Below are 15,404 nucleotides of genomic sequence, written 5' to 3' on the forward strand. Positions count from 1 at the left end.
TGGTGGTAACCGTCAAAACATATGTCCATATAATAAAACCCAACTTCTATCCAAAAACTAAATTAAGAGCTCCAATCATAAAATATGCTACGTAAGGAAGGCTCTGTCAATTAACAATAAACAAAGGAATAATATAAAATGGACTTCTAGTACGCGCTTACACGAGTCCACCACTAAAGCTCCTCAAAGCACCTAAAGCAAACAAGTGATTCCGCAACCATAACAGCCAATACTTCAGCTCTTTTTTTACAAGTTAGCAGGAGTATGGGGTTTACCTCTGCAGTTGTGCCAGTAGCTCTTCCTCTATAGCGGGCGTACGACGAAGCAGTTGAAGACCTTTCCCTTTGTGCGTTAGCGGGATAATCGCATAGGTTATATAGCAGATAAGGTTCCAACAGAGACTTTGATCCCTCCTCCATCAAACCCTAGCATCTCTAGATCAAACCCGGGCCCAAGTCACATCCTTGCGAATGAATACCCTGTGTCATTGGATCATCCATCATGTAGGCCCCACAACCACATCCAATGGCTTGGAGACCCCGAGGAACGGTACTCCTGAGGTATTCTACAATTTTTCATGTTGTCCATTTCTCTATTTTTTTAAAATTTAAAATAAGTAACAAGTATACCTGGCTCATATTTTCGAACCACGGCTTAGAACCTTCTCCTTCCCCAGGGAGGTTGTCTTAATGTTGAGTAGGTCCACCTTTTTGGTGGTGTTTTCAGGCATCTTTATAGTAGTTGAACCTGTAATTGGAGCAGGTACAGGTATTTCTTGCTTCTTGCCTTTCCATTTCCAAATTGTCAATACAACCATCTGATTGTGATGACGATCACCAGAACAATGACTGAAATAAAAAATGAATCTTTAATTAAAAAAAAGAAAAAAAAGAAGAAGAAAAGGTTACACTATGCTTATAAAGAGAGAAGAAAAATTGACATGATTATCAACAAGTTTGCTCCTTGCCCTTTCCCCCTCCTTTCCCTTTTTCTTCTTCCTCCTTGTTCTTTCCCTTGGAATCCCTCTTCTCATCCTCCTCATCACCGGATGATGAATTGAGAGCAGTGGGTGTTACTTCAAAGTTTGCATTTCCTTGGTTATTAATGTTTGTCGTATTAATTGAAGTTTTCACTCCTGAGTTCAATTAAAGTAATTCTAAACTGAAACTGAAAATAGATGTAAATTCAAGATTTAACTGAGATATAAAGTACTACAGTACAAATTAATATATCTAACAGTCTAACTTTACCTACTTGTGCAGTAGCCCGAAAAAAAATGGCAACGAATGAAGAGCCAACACACCGAATGGAGAGCCGGGCACTTAAAGCGTTAAAGATTATCATATACATGCTAAAAAGTTTACCCTATTATAATCAAAGTTTAAGTCTGAAAATCAAAGAATCATTACCGAGTACATTGTAAAATATTCTGAGTGACAAACTTGAAAAAACAAGTTTGATTTGAGAACTATAATTTGTGCAAATTATTGTCAATTGCATTATGGATTTAGAATTGTGGTGACCACCCAATACTAGCTACCGTTTCCTAAATTCATCTACCAATGGATAAGCATTGGAAAATATCTGGAAATGGGATTATACACATGAGAAATAGTCAAATAAAGGTAACAGAAGAACATGATTTTAAATTATAATTAACAACTAAAAATGTAAACAAACTCAATAAAGATCAAACCAGTTTCTCATATTTGAAATTTATAGCAAAATTACAACTATTGTTCCATTAATACAAGGGGCAAAACAATTTACTTGTTCATAAATCATTTTTTAGATGAATAATGATTTAGAATTTGAAAGTCGGACAAACTCCTATCGATTTATGTGAGAAGATGCTGATATCATCATGGCATCATGATGACATCAACCTCTACCTATATAAAATTAGTCGGATTTGTTTGACTATCGAACTCTCTTGTCATAATGGTGTAGCCACTAAAACAGACTTTTTTTTTTTTTAGTCGTATATTTTGGTGGGAAGTGTGTGTATAATTAGTAAATATGCAAATCGTTAATACCAGTTGCTTACTTGTAGGGCAGAGGCAAAGTAGGGTTGCCTGTTGTATGCTATTTGCTAATTATATTGTATTGATTAGGAATAAATGTTGAATCAAAAGTCTGGAGAGAAATTCTGGAGAGTCATATAGTTGACTTTAAAAGGTGGGAGCAGGAGTTATAGAGTGAAGTTGAGTTGACTACAACATTAACTACACTTTGTTGGACCAAATATGAGGCAGCAAAACACATGCTAATACAAGGAGCGCAACAAAAAAATAAATACTAAGAAAATTGTGTAGTAAGACTGTTCACAGTTATATGTACGAGAGAGAGAGAAGTTAACACAAAGAAAATAAAAAAAATTAGAACATGCATATTTTGAAGATAATATAAGAGAGAATTGTATGGCCACATAACCAATAAATATAAGTAACTGCATCCATGAGAAAGAGTTAAATAGTGTCAATTGAGGGTAATGCTTAAGAAATGGGAAAACCACAATAACGTGAGATAAGATGACAAGGAAAGACATGGTAATATGAGATTTAACTTAAGTTATGGCCTCAAAATGGCGCTGAATGGTAAACAAGATTCAAGTAGCCACTAATGCGCGGTTGGGACAAGACTTTGTTGAGTTGAGTTATCCATTCACGTTTGCTCTTTCAATTAGGGCTCAAATAAAAGGTTCTAAAGACCTGATTAAGGAAGATAAAAGCATAATAAGGGAACAAGAATTGTTCTGAATTTATTTTCTACCTTTCATTCTTAAAGTTTATTTCTAGAAGTATGCCTATCTTACAGTATACAATAGGAAGATGATCTGTTCCCCAATGTCACTTTGTGGATGTCTTTTTTTATGCAATTCACCAATGTAAACAAGATTTATTTATTGAGTTAATCCCTACAAAATTTGTCCACAAAACATCGTTAAATAAAATATAAACCTATACAAACATGAGAGGGACCATGCTAATTCCATAATTGAGCTCCACACAATTATCAACAAAGACTGAAAGATAAACTCTGTGTTTATTCAAGAATGGTCCTAATCTATATATCAGAAAGTTAAAAGGCTATTAATTACAATACAACCTTAGCTATTTGATATTAGTACTCATTACATTTACATTTTTGGAATTCCACAAATTATATTTTTTTTTCCCAAAATAAAATATGTACAAATAAACAAGGACCAAAGTTTATACTTTCCAACAAAAAAAAAAAAAAGACCAAAGTTTATGCAGAAATGAGATTTGATAAAAACCCTATGAGTTGCAAGAAAGGGTGAACCTTGTCTAAAAATCCCAGCTTAAGGTTTGAAAAAAAAAATGCAATTTTTTTCAAAAAATAATGATAATAGAACACCTGAGGACAAAACACTCAGAAAACAATCTCATGAGTAACGGAATTGCAATATCAATAGCTGCTCTTGCAATAAGAGCATAAGAGCTTAACCTTTCATCCATGCATAGAGAAGATGAAACATCAAAGCCAATCAATATTTTAAACTATGACAACGATTATGACGATTTCAGTATAACAAGAAAGGAAACTGGTAAAACAGAGAAGATAGGTTAAATTGCCTACCAGCTACAGAAGTCTGAAAGTTTCAGTCATTATCATCACTGGACACTGAGGCAGAAGAGGCTATATTATAAAGTAATGTTAAAAATTAATAAAGAATAATAATCCTTAAACAAGTAATAGAAAAGCAAAATAGAGTGTAAACATCAGAGTTACCCTTTAATTCAAACTCTACAATCAAGGCAAAGAGATTGGCTGCCGCATTTATCCCTTCTGGTGGGAGTAATATATTTTGACCAGTAGTACACAATGGCTGCGGATGAATGGCAAAAACTTTTGAGTTTATGAGCTGCTATTGGACAAGTAGAGGAAGAAAAATGTACTTAATAAAGCAACTGTCATATTGTTCAAACCTCATCTTACATCAATAATACTTGATAACCTTTACCCATAATAACAATGCTTCTAACGCAGAATGAGGATTTGGAAAAAAATAACCATCAAGCTACCCTACGATTCTTTCCAAATATACAGATAAATGAAGGAATGAGAGTGTTTTCAGAATTGCATGCACAAGTGACAAGATACTGAAAAAGTAAATAATGGAACATATAACACAAGAAGTGCCATCCAGGTATCTAATAAAATATCACGTGCCACCCAACTCCATGTCTCCTCTTCAGTGTAATTTACCATAAGAACTTTTATAACTTCACACATCAAGCCAGACAACAGGCTAAGAGTGCCAAAAGGCCTGAACATCAAGGTAAAGAATCAACTTGTGTAAAATTGTGAACAAAATAAAGTATGTCATAAAAGGACATTGTAGTGTGAATGCAACTCTAATTAACAAAAAACATTAAATTAAAGATATATATTGAAGGGCCACAAGAGAATATTACAAAGCTGACCGTATAGATTTCAAGAGTTGGTCAAACACAAGGGGATTAGTTACGGTTGCTATTGACAGAAGTGCACGGCAACCATCAAGCATCTTACTGAACAGAACAAAATAACAGGTAAGACATCAAAGGACAAGTAAACATAGAAAGAGGGTTGGTACTACAGGAATATAACCTTTCACTTTTTCCACAATCGATTGCTTTTGAAATGGCATCAGGAGGATCAATCCACTGAATAATTCCACATAGCAGTTGCCTAAGGTGCTGTTCTTGCATATGCCCACTATCTAGATTTAAAACAAATTAGTAATTATAAGAGACAATAGATATTAGTAGGGAGAAAGAAAGATAAAAAGGCTTGGAAGGATTAGGAATCCTTCAGGTTAGGTAAAAAATAAAAGACCAGAATAGGTAAAACAAAATAATATCCCCATGACCCCTATTCACCAAAGCGAACACCACATAGCAAAGCTCCCTAAAGTCAAACTTAAGGAGGTAAAACTGACCTCTCCCTTCTTGGCCAAGTAATCAGCCTGATCATTGGCAGATCTAGGAAATTATCTTCTGGCCTAAAGAGCTGTGAAAAATGTCCAGAACCTCTCATGGATCAACCATAATGACACAAAACCAGAGACAAAAATCACATATAATCAATAACCACCTCGGTATTAAGCTCTATTAGGCAGTGCGTCAAACCCATAAAGGCATGAGACCTTACAAGAGAACTAAGATGGTGAAACCGGCATCCAGCTGGTCCAACAGAGTATAATAGAGCTCCCCATAGCATCTCTGAAAATATCTCCGATACCAATTTCCCCTGGATTCCCTAGAGAACTGTTGAAATATATATATATATATATATATATATTTATATTTATATATTAGGTAACAAGAACAACCATCAAAATTATGTTCAATCTGCCTGTGGATGGGAGCTTCAAATTTACGCACATAAAAGAACAACAGTATTAGGATATTCCTACACAAAATTAGGGTTGTAAGACAAAATGTCTTGACTTAGTTGCTCTATAACTGAAGAAGATATTAGTTGTTGGGGATGTAGCTCAGATGGTAGAGCGCTCGCTTAGCATGCGAGAGGTACGGGGATCGATACCCCGCTTCTCCAAATTTTGATGGATTCCAGTTTTTCACAATTAACATTTTCAAATAAAATAAATAAATAAATAACTGAAGAAGATATTGAATATGATGAAGACAAAGAACATAAAAATTTATCAAGTTTGTGATGTTGTGGCCCGAATTTTGTTTCGACCCAAGTCACGTTGCGGGTTGTGGACCCTGTTTAGGACTCTCTTGTAGCCCAGTATATAAGGGTGTTTCGCAGTGTTTGTTGTAACAAAGTTCAATAATATATCTAGGTTAAGGTAAGATAAGACCTTAGAAGACATAGGAATCTAGGTTGAATTAATCTATCAAATATTTGGACCTCCGATGACCTAGATTGGAGTGTTAAAACGCTCGTATTGAAGTTACAAAGATATTTTGAAAATAAAATCGAACTCTTTATGGATCAATAGAACTTTAAACAGGATTTTATATGAAAACCAGAAGGCAGAGATCGATGTTCGATCAGACGTCAAACAGGGTCCAGAAACAATTGTACGAACTTGCTGTGACTACCAATTGATGGCTGATGGAGTTGCTTTGATCAAACCAATCGAATGCTCAATAAGATGCACTAACCAAAACACATAAAGGACATTTGATCAAAGTAGAATTCATAGCTTTTTGCTCGACATATTGAGTTAGATCATAGAGCGCTTAAAGAAGACGGATCATTACTTATTCTATTTGATGGAACTTATTATATTACCAAAACCAAGAATGACGGTAGTTTTCTCTGAATGACAAAAAAATGGTATGTTATTGAAATGGGATGGATGCAACCAACTAAAACCGTTGATGGGGAAAATGAACAAAACCAAGAACTAAATGAGGTAAAAGTGACGATGAAGGTTGTAGTGTGATTTCTAAAGGCTTGAACGCAATCTTTAGTGCAGTGAAACCAATTTCCTCAGATTTTTATGTGCATTACATCTATAAGAGCTGGAAGATATCAGAAAGACATAATGAAAATCAGCTACTAAAGTCTCAAATTTACAAATGTTAACAACAAAATCTAATATGAAGAAAGGAATAATGAAAACTTACCAAAGTAAGGAAGAAAAGGAAACTTTTGATGAGTTCTATGGAAAAACTAACGATATACTAAATAGCAGCCATAATAAAATAGGGAAAAAATTCCTGAATGTAAGGTTGTAAGTTAGAGAAGCGACATTGAAGATGAAGAAATAGCTTTTACAAGAAAGTTGCAAAACTTCTAAAAAATGAATCTGAATTACAAAAATTTCAAAAAAAGGAGAAAGTGCAAAACAAAAAACCATATCATATGCAAAATGTGCGAACCCCCTCCCCCCCTACATTTTTCAAACTGAGCAAATAAAGACCTAAAATGCCCTTAAGGCAAAAAAAAAAAAAAAAAAAAAAAAAAAAAAAAAAAAAAAAAAAAACCCATGACAACTCTCACCTCTCCTCTCTCTTAACAGTCTCTTTCTCTCTCTACAGCATCCCTCTTTTTTCTCTCTCTCTTATAAACCATCTCTTACACTCTCTTATAATTTCTCTACAATAAAATCACATAAACAATTGAAAGCAGAGACACCACTCTTTGTTCATAAAATTGAATTAAAAAACCTGAGAATTGATCTCCCAAAACCCACCACAAAGAACTGGAAATTGATAATTTCAAGTTATGATATTCCATGTTAGTATATAACTATACATACATACATACAAACACACACACACAAATGATTAATTTGTCAATGTTGAATTTGACTAAATTTGTTCGTATTCTCTGTTATCGATCTATGTTTGCTTTGGAAAACAGAAATATGATTAATATATTTGTCAATATAATTAATAGGCAATGTCGAATTTGATTCAGTTTGTCTCTTTCTCCCCCCCCCCCCCCCCCCCCCAAACCCACCTCCTCCTTTTTTGTGATCTGAGTTTGCTTTGGAAAACCAAAAATCAGTTTTGACTAGGTATTAGTAATACTTGCAGGCACCCTGTCACACACTCACACACACATATATATAGAGAGAGAGTTATTGAATCTTTATTGTCATTACAGAGGTGGGTAATCAACAGAGGATAAGTACTGACCTTAATGCCATCATAGGTTTGAGGAATTTTTCTGGAGAAGACTAATGCTGAATGAAGAAAGCAGTTATGCCTGCAGTTTGATATGGTTTACACTGATTAATCTTGAAGAAAATCATTTTCACTGTTAATATAGAGACATTCTATACTTCAGGCATAAAAACAGAGAGAGAGAACACACAGAAATTTGAGAGAGATAGAGCAAGGAGAGAGTTTATTAGGGGTATTTTGGGGTTTTTATGAATTATTTTGGTCAAAATTGACAGTCAACGGGTATTAGGGGGCAATTTGCACATATTTTTCAAATGTTAAGAGATTATATGCTCATACAAAACAGGAGGGGTGGTTTGTGCACATTTTGTATATAAAAGGCGGGGCTTTTTGCACTTTACCCAAAAAGAAATTCTTCAAAATATAAGAAAACATCATCAGAGAAAAAGAAGAACGACGGTGATCAAACAAATGAAATAAAATGTTGGAATTGTAACAAAAAGGTCATATGGCAAGTGATTGACCTGGAAAGAGAAAAAAAGAACTGAAAAGAAGCATCAAGAGCCATGACTGGAACACTATCTAATTCATTTGCCATATTGTACACATATTGCACATTTTGGTGATCTTGCTAAATTATAAGTGCAAAAAAAAAAAAAAAAAAAATGTAAAAATATATTCAATCAAACACAGCCACCATTTGATTATTTCCAATATTTCGATCATTAAAGAAGTGGCTTTCCTTTGACACCCAGGTCCACGGCATCTCTTTGATGGACCGATGAAACTCAAAAAAGAAAGAGAATTCGAGTGGTGATCTGGGACTGATTATGTAACTGCCTTCTTGTTGCTTCCTGACCATGATTTTTTCTAGGCATTTCACCATACCCTCATGAGTGATCGATCTTCATGCTAGTGCGATGTCTCAGGACCAACTCCCTTAAGAGATAGTGCCGATAGGAATCCGCAAAGCGCGCGTAATCTTTCTTCAAATAGAGTGCACAATTTTGCCTCACCTTGAAAGGAGATCTGATCCCAGGTTAGCGACGGAATGGAATTGGATGTGTGGGGTTTGGTTGGTTGCTTATTTAGGGAGGAGAAACGTAGATTGAAGCTTCGATAGGGCTTTGCTTGCCGAGAAACATCATTAGCATTAGCACTAGCGCTATTATTTATATTCGACGAAATGGCTATATCCTTGGCTCGGAGCATTCAAATGAGAGAACGTGAATCGCAGGTGAACTGCTTGGAGAAGTCAAGCCGCTTCCTAATTCGTCTTGTGGTACCAGATGGAGAAATGGTTCAAAAAATATATAATACAATACACTATTCAATAAACACAGCCACCATTTGATTATTTCCATTTTAACATAATATCTTGTTCATATGAGAGCAATAATAATACAAATATAGCAAGAAATAAGTGCCAACAAACAAGGCATGAGATTAAACAAATAAGACTACCAAGAAGCAGGTAGAAGAGAAACATATACCAGATGGAAATATTGTTCCTGTCAAGGCAGAACTGTACGATAAGTTTTCGAGCAGAGACTGCAATGGGGCAGTCAAGCCAGTAACCTTCACATGAAAACTTCTGTCTCAACGCAGCGTATAAGCTCAAAAGCTGGCCAATGTGACCACTCAAAATCAGAACATCATGCGAAGAAAAACCAGTCTACAAGCAGCATAAAGAGAGAATTATAGACTGTTAAGAAATTTATCAAGGCCAGCCAGTAAAAGATAAGGAGGTAAAACTATATTAGTGACATCTAAAATGATATATGAATGTTACGTGAAAGAAGGATTTTTGAAGATAAATCAACTTCTGCAATAGTAGGAACATAAATGAGATTATTCCCATACTAGAATTGAAAATTTTTTTTTTTTTCCCCAGAAAGTACCTTTAATTTTTGGAAAACAAATGTCAGGAAAACTGAAAGTGTCATCAGCTGGGAGAATGAAGTAACCAAATGTACAGACTTTGATCTACTCTAAAATGTTCTATTACCGGTATGTCATTTTATGTATTACATATATGTGCACGAAACAGATTCAAAAAGAGATGTTTACTACCTGCACTAGGACACAATCAGACCTCTTGGCTGAGGCACTGTTATGTCTACTTGCAGCAGAAAATACATTCATCCCATTTTTCGCACCCTCAATTGCATTTGTATTATACCGAAAGTCCCTGTTCAGGATTTGAAGCATGAACGTAGTGCTACCGAACACACATTAACCTCAGGTACAGCAGAATTAGATTCAATTATTCTATTTGTGACACTTACAGCAGCATCTTGTGCCCAACAGTAGAATGTCTGAATTCAAAAATATTAGAACCTTGAAATGAGAGAAAGAAGCAATAACTGTGTTTATAACACGAATAAAAAAAATTTGTCAAAAGATTGGCCCATACTACAAGAAATACTAGAAGGGAAAAGCAACTATTGAAAAAAAAAAAAAAAAAGGCAGACAAAATGCCAATGGAAATTAGAAGACCTTAAAATAGTCCAACTCCAATGATTTCTGGCACTGCTTGTGAAACTCTCTAGGGATGCCCATAGCAGTGAAGTAGAGGGTGCAAATTCGGAAACCTGAAAGGACAATTCTTAGTCACAAATTTTGGTTGCCCAGATGTGAAAGCTAAAGAAGAAAACAGCCAAGATTTGGTATTCATATGAAGTAATAATCAATTTGTGTGATACTATCAATGATTACAGGAAATTGATTCCACTGTACTGCACATCTAGTCCATGGCTTCTAGAAACAGCTCATTTACCTGTGGGTGTAGAACTATTAGAAACTTAAAGAAAATACTAAAGAGAAGATCACAAGAAGCTTAGACAAAATGTAGAGTCAAAACAAGTAAATTGAAAGGTTTACATACATTGTAAAAATGAGAAAGATGTTGAAAATTCACTAGGACATGAACATTAAAGTTAACTTTAACCTTTCCCAAAAGAATTAATGACACCACTATTTTCCATGAGTAACAGGTGTTCTGTTACATTTATGGATGTATGATCGCACTAGAAAACTCAATGTAGCCTGCCCTGGTTTATGGGAGACTGTGATTATAGAAAACTTGTACCTTTAGTGTTTGAAAAGGTAGAAGAAAGGGGGATATATTGGACTATGGATGCAAGAGCATTGGAATTGACACACTTCTCAAATTGATCATTACTGGAAACTACGGACAATTGGTTGCTAGAAATTCCTGACAATAGTTAATTATGGGTTTTGGACTTACCAAAAAAATTATGGGCTTTGGAGCTAAGTCACATAGAACGGGAATGAAAGCGCAAGAGCGGCATATCCCAAAAAATCTTAGAGCGGGAGCGCCGCGAGAGTGCCGATAGTAAATATATGTTTTTAAAAAATTTCATGCAAATAAAAAAATAGAATAGTGAATCAAATATGAGTCCATTACAACCAATATAACCTGCTTTATAAAAATGCATAAATTAACAAACATGACAAACAAACGAGCTGCTTTATAAAAACAAAAACATAACAGTGAATAGGGCATAACAGAAAAAGCAATGTTCAAAAGCATTGTCTTTTATACATTTAACCTGCTTTAAGCTCTCAAGATGACAATCATTGTCTCGGAAATAGCAATGATCAAAAGCAAAAGAAAAAGACAACAATACTTCAGTTTGCAAATTCTATTGCTAAACTTTAAAACAGACATGAAATATTCAAACTTCCAAACCCAAAACCAAAATGAGACTACAAAAACAAAATGTTAGAGACTATTTTACTGCAATCTAGTTGATCCGTGGCCTCTTGCCTCAGGAAATTTCCTCTCTACGGCTTGTTTGAGACATGTTAGCCCCTTGAGTGGATGGCAAAGAAGTACTAGATGTTGCATTATCTAAAGAAGAACTTGAAGCCTCAATCTCATCAGCATAAAGTGTAGCCTGCTCCCTTTTATCGATACTTTCTAAATCATTATCCAAATCATCTTCATAAGCAAAATCATCCCAGTTCGTGTAAGATTTCTCATAGTCTTCTCTATACCTTGTCAACAATCTGTTGTTGTAATGAACATAAACTAATGACTCAGCACGATCAGCATTCAATTTATTTCTTTTGACACTATGGATATACCCATAAGTACTCCATACTCTCTCTGCACAAGATGTGTTTACAGTTTGAGATAACACCTTAATTGCTAAAGCATAAAGTTCGGGAGCTGCAACACCATATAAGTTCCACCAAGCTACTGCACTCATCATTTTTCTATCTTCAATTGATTGAGGTCGAGCAAAAACACCTTCATCACTTGTGAAATCACTAAGTTGTTGCCGAATTAAAGGTGCATCTCGAGGATCTCTCACAAGTCTATCAACAACATTCAAATAGGAACCTTGCACAAATAAATTAGCATGAGGCTTCATCCTTTCCTTTCCATTTGGACCTACACTTGTCAACCAAGAGTTAGAATAATAAAAAGGAGTAAGCACATAAGCAAGTGTATGTAAAGGAAGATTCATCCTTGCCCATCGTGCGATAACTAGAGCTTTCACTTCTGTACACATCTCAAATTTGTTAGATAATGCCGCTTCAATATGTCCCAGCATATCCTCCATTCTTTGGTAAACCTCTCCAACAACTGCTCTATCAGAGTCACAAAAACGAATCATGTTCCAAATTGGTTTTGTGAATGACAAAACAAATTTTAGATCTTTCCAAAACTCATCATCTAGCACAATTTTTTTAATCTGATCATGTTCTAGCTTTGACCTTGAGGTTCCTTTCTTAAGTGCTTCCCACTCTTCAGATAAAACTGCACTTATCAAAGCATTTTTCACCCGAAAAAGACGATCTAGCACAACAAAATGATGACCAAATCTTGTTTTCTTCACTTGAATTACTTCTAAAGCAGAAAAAGTCCTGAAAATGTACAGAGCAAAACTATGATTTTTTATATAATTCACCACCCCTTTTGCCTTGGCATAACAAGTACCAACCAAAGTTAATAACGGGTTTGTTGAGTTTGCAATATCTTTCATGAGAAGACTTAATGTGTGAGCCATACAACCAGACCAAAGAATATGAGAATGCCTTGCTTGAATTATATCTCCAGCAACCTTGCAAGTAGATGCATTATCAGTTAAGATTTGCACAACACTATATGTTCCCACTGTTTCAATAACCTTGAGCAAAATCTCAGAAATATATTGTGCAGTTTTTTCATCCCCAGAGCAATCAACTGCAGTAACAAATACAGGCCTACCTCTTGAGACAGCCAACACATTAATAAGCGGTTGATTTTTACAATTAGACCAACCATCAGATACAATTGAAACCCCATACTTAGGCCAGTTTTGTTTGATGGGCATCAATGCATTATCAATTTTAGTCCTCTCTTTATCAAGCAATATGGTTCTTATTTTCTCAGAACTTGGTGCTCTGTATCCTCTTGGAGCATTATTAATGGCTCTCACTGCATCCGTCCAAAGAGGGGATCTTGCTACATTAAAAGAAATTCCACAACTATAATAATACCTTGCAACTATACTATCTGTTTCATCTCTAGAGGATAATTTGAACAAGTTACCAATATTTTGTGTGCCAAGTTCCCCTACTGAATTGGCAGTGGAAGAAGGTGGAACAATTGGTAAACTAGAAAGAGGAGGCTTGCGTGAATTACTTCCATAAAGACTTTTAGCTGCAAGTTCTTCCTTTTTCATTTTTTCCCTCTCATCTTTTTTCACTTTAGAACAAATTGCAACTCCTTGTTTTTTTTGTCCAGGAAACAATCCAATTAAATGGGCTCGAACACGAGAATAAGTGCCAGTATAAGGTTCAGATTTACAACCAAAATTGCATATCCATTTATTATCCTTTTTAGTTCCAACCATTGTTACATACCTTCTTAATGGGGTAGAAGTTATGTCATCCAATGATTGGTGCTCTTCACCAACTGAATTGTCCATGGAAATAGAATCCAAGCCCTCTGCTCCATCAACTTCATTCATTGTAATCCTACAAAGTAAATAAAAAATTAGAGAGTGCAAAATAGTACATTAAACGCTTAATAAAAAATAAAAAATAAAAACTGCTAGAAATTAGAAGTTAGAACTAAATGAAAACAAGTAGTCTGATAGAAAGAAAAACCCAAAATATATGGAGAGAGAGTAAAAAATACAGAGTGAAAATCAAACCAAATAACAACGAAAAAAAAAACTATACATAGAAAAGGAAAGATAATGAGTTACTCGGCCATCCTTATTCCTTACTCCTTAACTGTTATTGCTCTTCAAGATATCAAAGACTTTGTTCAAATCCTTCTTTCAGTTCAAAGAGCCCTAAACGTAATAGCAGAGAGAATATGAAATGTTGGAATGAGAATAAGAGTGAATCAAGAGTCAATTACTCAAGAGTCAAGACTTTGTTCTCTCCATTCAAAGAAAGAAGTCAAGAACCCTACACTTAATAGCAGAGAGAAATCAGAGATTTAGAAATTCAGAATATGAAAAGTTATTCATTCATTTATTTCTTTACTAATAAATATTGTCTATTGAAGGTAAGTATTATTAAATATTAAGTTATTAACTCTATTATTATATTATTTGACCTATAAAGGACAGAGTTTACATAATTAAATTAAATTGGTTACTTTTTGACATAATTAACCTTATTTGGTCTGTTTAAGTTGGGGGTAAAATAGAAACTTCTCAAGATTCACACAAAATCCGTGAATTTATTGTCCAAAGTTATCGAATTCTTGAACAAAATATGCGATTTTACCTTGCACAAATCGTCGAATTGAATTTTAAAAACCGCCAAATTCTTAAATTGAATTCGTGAATTCCTAATTATGAATTCGCAAATTCAAAAACATGAGAGCGTGAATTTTTGGCGAATTTGCTCTTAAAACGCCGATTCGCGCACGGAGCGATGGAGCGCCAGTGGTTTGAGCAAATTATGTGACTTAGCTTTGGAGTCCTAAATTAGAGTCCCAAAGGGTAGGGTAAGGGTTAGTAAAGAAGGACAGCTTTAAAAAACATGCAATTAGCTGCCTAAAATTAGGTTGATGATGGTCTAAGATTGTGAAAAAACATGTAGGTTCAGGGTTCAAAGAGGTAGGAAGGAGTTTCAAGGCTGTGTCGATAGGTAAGGATTGAAACCATGTTATGAGACAGACTCAACCGAGTCTCTGCATCGGAAAAGTCTGAGCCCTATACTCATTGATATATTAGCGGGAATTGGAATCACATCAATCTCATTCAAGTTCCATGAGAATTGGCCGTCTAATACAAGTCCCAAGGGACTCCATCGAGTCAGAAGCAGCACATCTAAGGTGCGCAAGGCCGAGAAAATTTCAAGACCACGATTTCTGATACCGCTAGGTAACGCCCATTACACCTGCATCCTTATCTTCCGCAGCGTCCACAACTTAAAAGTTAAAACCATTGGACTATGAAGTGGTAGATGATCAGACTATCAAGGAAAAGTGAGATTCAGTTGTTGTATCATATGCACCTCAACAAGCTGTGAAACTATTCTTGAACAGCTCAAAGCTGAAGAGAAATAAGATATGTCACCAAATAAAGAGTTAAGAATAAAAAACCCATGATTTGTTGTAGCCAAAAACATTACAAGAAAGAGGTGGAACAATGCAAGATGTGATCAAGGCAAGATCACATAGCCTTTAGATCAAGTGGTAGCTCCTCATCCTTCCATATGGGAGGTTAGGCGTTCAAGTCTACATCGGGCCATAGTACGTGTTTGTTGAGTTGAGTATCTGTGATCCTACTTGAGAGAGAGAGAACT

General features: G+C 35.1%; 2 protein-coding genes and 1 non-coding gene across 6 annotated transcripts in view; 1 reads left to right on the forward strand and 2 right to left on the reverse strand.

The window, feature by feature from the left end:
- Positions 1-13,600, reverse strand: LOC132271234 (uncharacterized). Of its 2 annotated transcripts, XM_059772558.1 has the most exons (7): positions 13,500-13,600; positions 10,338-10,398; positions 10,119-10,213; positions 9,908-9,985; positions 9,693-9,810; positions 9,113-9,294; positions 7,462-7,701 (listed from the first exon to the last, which is right to left on the reverse strand). In XM_059772558.1, exons 4-7 carry the CDS (start codon positions 9,913-9,915, stop codon positions 7,497-7,499), a joined length of 513 nt encoding a protein of 170 aa, XP_059628541.1. In that variant the 5' UTR covers positions 9,916-9,985; positions 10,119-10,213; positions 10,338-10,398; positions 13,500-13,600; the 3' UTR covers positions 7,462-7,496. The 2 variants fall into 2 exon arrangements, 1 of the variants encoding a protein (XP_059628541.1); XR_009469670.1 differs by lacking the exons at positions 7,462-7,701; positions 9,113-9,294; positions 9,693-9,810; ... (2 more) ...; positions 10,338-10,398; positions 13,500-13,600 and adding exons at positions 1-555; positions 630-848; positions 941-1,269.
- On the forward strand, positions 5,496-5,568 carry TRNAA-AGC (transfer RNA alanine (anticodon AGC)). Its single transcript has one exon. It is a non-coding gene; the product is annotated as a tRNA-Ala (tRNA).
- Positions 11,110-15,404, reverse strand: part of LOC132271233 (uncharacterized) — a 16,908-nt gene continuing 12,613 nt past the window's right edge. For all 3 annotated transcript variants that reach the window (XM_059772557.1, XM_059772556.1, XM_059772555.1), the window contains one exon: positions 11,110-13,613. In XM_059772557.1, coding sequence (XP_059628540.1) covers positions 11,414-13,606 — 2,193 coding nt within the window. In that variant the 5' untranslated portion in view covers positions 13,607-13,613 and the 3' untranslated portion in view covers positions 11,110-11,413. The remainder of the gene's footprint in view (positions 13,614-15,404) is intronic.

Source organism: Cornus florida, unplaced genomic scaffold, assembly GCF_030987335.1.
Source record: "Cornus florida cultivar Cherokee Brave unplaced genomic scaffold, ASM3098733v1 CherokeeBrave_3.0.0_Hap2_Chr08, whole genome shotgun sequence".
NCBI lineage: Eukaryota > Viridiplantae > Streptophyta > Magnoliopsida > Cornales > Cornaceae > Cornus > Cornus florida.

Excerpts from the sequence above, each read along its gene's own strand:
- LOC132271234 (XM_059772558.1), bottom strand. Across the intron at positions 9,295-9,692 it reads CTGATTGTGTCCTAGTGCAG|ACTGGTTTTTCTTCGCATGA; the intron begins GTAGTAAACATC and ends TGCTGCTTGTAG. Across the intron at positions 7,702-9,112 it reads AGGAACAATATTTCCATCTG|GCATAACTGCTTTCTTCATT; the intron begins GTATATGTTTCT and ends ATCAAACTGCAG.